General features: G+C 33.0%; 1 protein-coding gene across 1 annotated transcript; it reads right to left on the bottom strand.

The window, feature by feature from the left end:
* Positions 1 to 3,766: 3,766 nt before the first annotated feature.
* On the bottom strand, positions 3,767 to 8,178 carry LOC142344136 (uncharacterized). Its single transcript, XM_075395695.1, has 2 exons — positions 7,981 to 8,178; positions 3,767 to 4,048 (listed from the first exon to the last, which is right to left on the bottom strand). Exons 1-2 carry the CDS (start codon positions 8,176 to 8,178, stop codon positions 3,806 to 3,808), a joined length of 441 nt encoding a protein of 146 aa, XP_075251810.1. The 3' UTR covers positions 3,767 to 3,805.
* Positions 8,179 to 8,545: the final 367 nt, after the last annotated feature.

Genomic DNA, 8,545 nt, shown 5'->3' with positions numbered 1-8,545 from the left:
AATTAAGAATTAACAAGGAGGCTCGGTAATGTGCCTTCGCACATTAAGTTCCGACCCCGCTCATCTACATTTTTCACTTAATTGTCTACCAAATGAGGAAGAGATAAAAAAAAGTTCACATATCAAGATATCGTTCAACAAACTACTAAAAGAATAAAACAATCTACTCTAGAAGGCCTATGAGACCTGTGACTACCATAATATGACTACCAGAAAAAACGGCAATAAAAATTAAAGAGTTACAAATATTAATTACGACAAAAACTCCTTGGACGAAAAATTATGCACGAAAACGATGTCCCCCCAATCAATTAAATATTAACCTGATCACTAAAAACATTTATAATCTTCTTTTGAATATTTTGCAGGTGACGAAATTTGTAAGTCAAATGACCCCCATTATTAAGATACTGTGAAAAGAACACAAAAACATACAAAAAAGGGCAAACTCGCAAAAATCGCGAAAATTGGTTTTATGAAAAAAGGTTGTTCCAAGAAGAAAGACCATTTGAGGAAAAAAAGCCGTTATGAAGAGCAATTTCTATTTTAAAAGATAAACGATGTGAATTGTATATAGAGATGCTTAGCTACAATTTAACAGAAATAAAATTGGCAGATCTCAAAAATCTATCTCTTATTGAAAACAAATATTTTCAAAATTCATAGCCAACAAAAGCTTTCGACTAAAAGAGTAGACAGTTTGCCTTGCATTACTCGGAAAACTAATTGCGACTGTTAATAATGAGACTAAATCATAAGACTAAAAAATAACATTAAATACAAGCTGAACTAATATGTTTAACAAACAACTTTACGAAACCGCAGTTTTTAAGCCATTAAAATTATAAGATATTTATCGCGAGAATATAAGATCTTCATTTGCGTCTTTTTTGATCATTTTAACATCTTTTTGTAAAACGATTATCACAAAATGCCAACAAAAAGAACCACAAAAACTGAAAAGTATTTAAAGTGCACAAAATTCTTCTGAAACAAATTGTCTAAGCCCTGAAGACATCATTTAAAAAGTTTAAACAACATAAAAACTATTGTTTGATTTAAAAAAAAACAATAAAATGAGCTCTAAATAATGAGGCTAATTTACGAAAATAATACAACATTGTAAAATACGAAAAAAACCGCAAACCAGAACAAAAAAGGATAAGTTGAAGAATACTTTTACTCTTTTTTTTTAGAAATTTAATTCGACTGTCAAATGAACCATTAGTTTTTTATCGATATCAGTTATTTAAGTTAATTGTTTATCTATAGTTGGCCACTGAGACCTTTAATTACACAATATGTGGCATATGACAACAAAAATTCAAAACGAATAAAAGGTAAAAAGAAAAAAACTACCAATTTCTGAAAGAGAACGGTGTCGCAGCCCTTCAAACCATATGTTATGAAAACAAAATTTATGTTCAGTTTCAACTGTAAGGCTTTTTTCAGTTAGATTCTTAAATACTGTGACAATATACAAAAGAGACAAAAACAACAGCAAAAATGGGCAATTATGCACAAAAATCAAGAAAATTTTGTATGAAAACTCGTAGTCCCAAAAGCAAGAAAACCTTCTGTTAAAACAATCGGCCACAAAATTAGTTTTCATTCACAAACTTAGTTTTCACGAGGAAAGGTTGACCTGTACTTACTGAGAATAAGCAAAATTTTGACTAAAATAATATAAAAAATTGACAAACTCAAAAAAATCACAGAAATTTCCTTAAAACAAATACATTCAATAACATAAGAGACATTAGGTAACAACCGAATGAAAAAGTTCACTTGCACTTCTTGTGGAAGAAATTTAGATCTTTGAGTGGTTAAACTTAAATATCAGACTGCCGAAAGAATATAACAATTGTAGGCAATAGGCAAGAATTCAGATAAATTTTTACTAAAACTCTTCCTCAAAGCCATAAAAACCCTTTGGTTCTCTGAAAACAAACTGTATCTACATTCGGACTCGAATTTACGTAAATTGGAGCTGTCATTAACGGAGCCGTGAATAAAAAAATATTGTCAGTAATTAACATTAAAAAACAAAAGCAAAATATTTTGAAAAAAGGCAGCATCAAAATAAAAACCAAAAAGTCTCTGATTCTAAGAGTCCATGAACTTATCGAACCTCTCCCTGATTTTTTCGCGGGCCCAGCAAGCCGAGCAAGTGTTCCAAGTATTTGCGAACCAGAGCAATTATTGAGTTGAATTCTTCAAATTTTAAAAAAAAGATACATTTTGTATAATTATTGAGTTAAATCTGCTAAAAACGGCAAAGTTTTAATTCCGGAAGACTTTCTAACGGCGCCTAATTACAACTAGCGCTCTTTTTAAGATTAGGGAGTCCGTGTTAAGGTTTCTAGGTCACTAAGTCTGGCAAACTTTAACAAAGTGGACCAAAAAGCATTTTTTGTGCCATTTTTGGTGAAAAAAGTTTGAATTTTGAAAATTTTATCAAAAGTTGTAGCCAAAAAAACTTCAATCAAACAATTCAGCAACGCTTTTCTATCTCTAACGGTAACAACAACACTCTGTCGTTAAAAATGTTAACCTATATTGAATTATATTAGCGAAATTGCGCCAAATTTTAGCAAAAGTTACTGAAAATGTGAACAAAACAGTCGAATGTATACAAATTTTTAAACCTCGATAATTCCCTGTAAAACACGAAAATCGAAAAAATCTTTTTAATTCCGCTGGACGGGCTTTTTAATGATACCACTCAAAATTCTCTACGATGAATATATCCGTCGGCCAAAATTGACTAAACAAAAAAAACCCAGTTGAGTATATAGTTCCTCCCTCCCCACTAAAGTGGGGGTCGGAACAATTATTCACTAATTTATGTTAATTGAAACCAATTTTTGCTTTTGTCCCTTTTTGACTTCAGCTCTCTTAGAGTGGGTTCTTCTTGTCTTCACTTAATATATCACAACCGAACCTTTGATCAGCATGCCGTCCTGACTTTGAGCTTATAACTAACAAATAATTGTTCTTCACCATTTCAACTTTCTTGAAAATTATTTTGTTTCGTCACGCTTATACAGTGGAACTGTTGTGAATAACTTTTTAAATGTTATAGCGTGGTTTAATCTATTTTAGTGAATTTACTATGGTAAACATTTTGGAGTGGTACCCTATATTCAACGAAATTATAATATGTTCCGTTTGGTAGAGTTTGCAAGTACTTTTTGTATATTTCTTTCTGCGTTTTCTTAAAACTATGCTTCATATTGCTAATACGGTATAGGACAAAGTAACGCACAGTAGAAAACTTGGGATCTCGTTTTGAGAACGTTACAAAATTCATGACTGGCCGTGTTTAATAAAACAATTTTACAGTAATTGCGTTTAAGATATCGATCTGCGCTCAGCCCGGGATTTACCGCCTTTTGATTAGCTACTAAAATTTGACAAAAAACAAAAAAGATCACGGAGCGCACGGAGTTAAGGGTGAAAATGAGGCGAGGGTGTACTAGTCTCGAGGGTTGGGGGAAGGGTCGAAACTTCGAAGAAAACTGTGCTTCACACCATGATTTCATGTCTTCTCAGCAGCGGGCTAGGAGTTTCATACATTAAATACTAGTGAAGGCTCTTATCAGAATTGCTCAGCGACGACTTAATGTTTTTCGGACTTTACCTGTTTATCCTTGATTCTGAGGGCGAAAAGTTTAATGGTCAGAGAGCAAAAAATGATGGATCGGACTAAGAGTTGGTAGAACGTAAAAATCGCATAAAAGAAGAGGAGCAGGACTAATATAATTGCTACAAACAACATAAAGCAAAAATGCATGTTTAACTGTTAGACTTCTACTGCACCGCTATTGTCTCTACAAGAGCTCAGCTCGAATGCTGATGTGTTAGATGGTACGTAGGGTGCCTTCATGCTGTGTGTGATAGACTGGGTGAAGTTGCTGTTGTGACGTCCGTTTAGTTGGACCGTGATTGCATTGTTGTTGGAAGAGAGGTCTTTGATGAGCATGAACTTCTTTGTGAACCCACTGTAGAGTATTGGGTTTAGACAACTGTTCAGGTAGGTCAGCACCTAACAGAAAATTCAACGATGACAGAGAGAATTGAATTTTGTCTTTGAAGTATTAGATACAAAATATCCGCCAAACTTGTTTTGGTTCTTATAATTTGCGTTTCCAATTTGAGCCTTTGGTTTTTAAAATTTCTTAGAAGAGCGTGTCCATTAGCAAGTAAAAAGAGGCTTCGATTCTGGGCCCAAATGCACAGCTTTGAGCTCCGGGATCATCTATTGATGGATGGATGGTTCATCAGGCTGATTTTATTAGTTTTAGATGACCATGTATATATAAATCAACTAAGTTCATCTTCAATTCAATTTTTTTTTGGAAAAAAAGATACATGCACTATAAAAAGCCATAGGTTAAACTTTCCTCAGTTAAGCAAACGTATTCTTCATCAAGTTTTTACGAAAGCCCGTTGGCGTGTGGTCTGTTAAATCTCGAATGTTTTTGAATTGAAAGATAAGAAATGAGTGGACTGCTTATGCATTATATGAACCATGTATTGGCGCTGGAGCAGCTTTTGAAGTGTATGGTTTTGCCTATTCTTTACCGGTTATAAAACAGATTTGATTGTACAATGTGCACCGATACTCGTTAAGACATTGGTCGAAAAATCTGTTGAAATGATTGTTGAAAACCTGTTGGGACTATATGCTCAACAACTGAACATTTGATTTTTTTGCCCTAATTTTATTTACTTTAGAGCATTTGTTTCATTTCTGTTCACTTTTGGAAAATTATGTGGCAAATTAGGTACTAAAACGTAAATGAGTTTTTTTAATGTTAATCATAGTTAGTAAATTCTTCTGAAACTACCAAACATTTCGCGGCCCAAATCAGTTTTTTTTGGCCAAATTATGTAATTTCAGTCATTTTGAACAATTTTTTCCACAGAAAGGTTTTTGAAATGGACAACAAAATTCACTTTGGAGACACGGGAGCTTAACTGAGCTTCCCGGTTACTCTCGAATTTACACAGATTCATTTTTGAAATTTGTGTTCATTAGTTTTAGTATATTTGTCTTTTTGTTTGTCAATAAAACAAGAAATTAAAAACAGACTCCGGAACCGACTCGAAGTAAAAAAGCAACTTACACTAATCAAGAACTAACTGGTACAACTATTAACTTTATTATACCATTCAATTTCAAAAAGCAACCGGAGTAAATGAATTATCAGGGAAAAACAAATTATGAAAAAAATTTCATGCAAAATTTTAGGTTTCAACTCCAGAAGCATTGTGTACGATAGAGAGTCTGGTATAAATTGACTCAAATCAACAATAGCCTATCAAACGAAAGGATGAACACCAACGAGAAATCTCGAAAAAGGAGAAAAATTGATTAAAAAGAAATACTTAAAGAACAAGGCCTAAATGTTAATTTCTTTTTTAAAAAACTTCGCTGAAAACCGCAAAGTCTTAATGAAATGTTCCCAACACAACATGAGGCGCAGTTTGATGGTTTATTGAGCACCTAAGCGATACCGAAACGCACTGTAAAACACATAAAAACATGAGCAAGAACAAAAACATAAAATTTCAGAAATAATTCATTTTTTAAGAAAAATGTGCTATCAAACTTTTAATTGTTTGTATTTGACATCCACAACCATCTCAACAACTCTAAGCTAACAATTAAACCTCAAAATTGTTTCTGAAAGTCACAAAAATGGAGGAATAAGACAGAAAAAAACTTTAAAAACAGAAAATTTTATAAAAAAAGCTTTAAATTTAGCTCAATTAGGTTTGTTAAAAAACAAACTTAAACTGATATTGCCAATGTCAAAAAGCCATGAAAACAAAACATAGAAGCTCAATTCTACCGATTATGTAACACCAGTTAATGAAATTATGACAAAAATTACAAATACCGTTAAGAAAGCGTCTAAAACAGCGAAATCACAAAAGCTCAAGATTGCATATAAAACACTCAAACATCATAGAAATGGTCAAAACGGCTCCCAATTATACAGTATCTTGTTAATATGATCTACGAAAACCACTTTACCCAAAAAGTAAAGTTAAAACTAAAAAAGCTGCTTCGAAAATTCCGCACGTGATCAAAATATTTTGCTCAGCGAAAATTTTTTCACACCTACTTTTGTCGCTCTCTCAAAAACGCGATACCAGCAAAAATTAATCTGTCTGCTCTTCAATTTGTTCAGCCGTTTAACCTAAATGCTTAGTTTTCACGTGCGGCGTTGACTTTTGCATCTTGTTTTAAAAACACTCCAAAAAATTGTAGGTAAAAAAGACGCTCCATCAAAACTCCTTTTCAAGTCGTAAACAAAGCCAAACCAAATATAACTGCAAAACCCATAAAACCAAAAATTAACCACAAAAAGCTAGTATTGGTATTCTACAAGTTTTTACATGAAATTTGAAACGAATTCATGACTTGAAATTTGACTGTTTTTTTCGAACATTGACTTCTGTTTTAGAATTGAACGTTGAATTCTGTTTTCGAAATATGGAATTTTAAAATTAGCATTGTTTGTAGTATATAGTATAGTAATTAAGAGCTGCTGGTAATATTCAAGGTTAAAAGATCATTTGGAGAATATTTGATCAAATATAAGTTCCTCCAACCTATCTAAACTAATCCCTCCTCAACTAGACCCCCCACACGTAACCCCACCCCAAATACCCCCCACCCCCCTTTTACCTACCTTGATACCTAAAAATTGATTTCGGTTTTCACACTGATCATTGCTTTTTTCTTTCTTTCTTTTTTCTGAAATAAGAAGGGTTAGATAAGAGTTTTTTTTGCATGATTCTTCGAGTCGTTTCTGGTATTCTACTGATTATGTTTTTTTCCACCGTGATTATTACGACCAAATGAGGTCACAATCGCTTCAAATCGTCTTTTTGTTCGTTCAATCATGCAATTTCAAATGAATTGCTTGTGTGACGTCAGTTCTTCACTCTGAGTGTGTCAATTTTTTTGTTCATTCGCGCGGTTATGTGTTTGGTTAAACTCTCAAAAATAATAGTCTCTTTCAGAATGACATTTCCTTGCCTTAATTGGAAGAGTTAAGTTCAATTGAATGTATGTCAATCTAATTGAACGTTTTTTGAGAGCAGCTATTAGAGGAAGCAAAAAGGTATAAAGATTTTTAAATCAATATAACATATCACAACGATTATTATAAAAGTTAAGTTTTTCTTTTCTATCTGTTTTTTAGTCTTTGTTAGACTGCAGACTCAAGAAACTGTTGCAGCTATTTTCTGCCAGCTATTATTACCCTTTTTCGACAACACGACGTTTCTTAACGGAATCAGTTGAGAAGGTTTCTGATTTAATGATCTACCTTTCTTAAGTGTTTGTTTTATTCTCCCAACGAAAAAATAAGGTTCTTAATTAAGTAACCAAAAAAATGTTTTGTCATATAGTAAAACTTTTCTGCAAATGACGGCTCTAATCAATTTCTTCCTTGTTTTCTTGGCCATCAAAACAAATTGACATTGGTTTTAGTTGTTGGTTCTTTAAATACACCTGAATTACAGGGCTAGCATAATAGAAATCCTACACAAGTTTTTTAAACTTTTTTGTGTGTTACGATAATTGTATTTTCTCATTTTGCAGTAAACACAGGCTATATAATAATTTTCTACACGCAATTGGTTCCATTTTCTGATTGCTATTGAGAGACAGTACAGTCAAAAATAACGAATAAAAACTCGAAAATCTAATGATAGTTTCATCATCCAGTTTATTATCAAATAATCTCAAAACCTTCATCAACCAATATATATTTGGAAAAATTTTACGAGAGCTTCATACAGCCCTAATATAAAATGAATTTATAGGTATTTGCAGAAGTTATAAGCTGATGGTATTCTAAAATTTTAATGTTCAAGATCGTAACAACAGATTAATGCTGAAGCGGTTAATACATTCTGATTAGATTCTTCTTTAGATTAGTGAATGAGAGTTAATACCTGGAATACGAGGCTGAGGTATATGAGAGTGTCTCTGTGGGTGTGGAATATGTGGAATTCGTTGATCATCTGTGAGGTGTAGAATGGACCATATGAGACTATGAATCCCACCACTATCATTCCCAGTACTGCACTCAGTCTCTGCTGGTTGATATGACACAAGGTGCTACGAGGATTCCTGTCAATCGCAAAAAGCATCCTTTAAACTTTTCGCTGAAAAGCATTCCGTCTTTAAATATGGATTCTATTAGAGTAAAGCTCTTATCAAAGAAGGTTCGGCGTCTCCACAATCAAGCCACTTATTTGCTGTTGTAAGGTACATTTTTGCAGATACCATAACCACGTCGGTTGAATGTGTTTGTTCACATTAACGTACTCTTTTGTTTGTTCACATCCTTTGTTCCAACTCAATATTAATACCTTTTAACGGTTTTGCTCTTCCCTTCGTAGAATCTAATGATAAGCGCATTTTATTTGTCAGTTAGCTGATATCGATTTGTTGATTGCTCTACTTGGTCTGATCAATTACGAACGATCACCCCGGACCGAGGAATTTGGCCAAAAT

Source organism: Convolutriloba macropyga, chromosome 1, assembly GCF_964194025.1.
Source record: "Convolutriloba macropyga chromosome 1, txConMacr16.3, whole genome shotgun sequence".
Taxonomy (NCBI): Eukaryota; Metazoa; Xenacoelomorpha; order Acoela; family Convolutidae; genus Convolutriloba; species Convolutriloba macropyga.
Note: the sequence above shows the minus strand (reverse complement) of the source record. Positions and strands in the feature narration are given on the sequence as shown.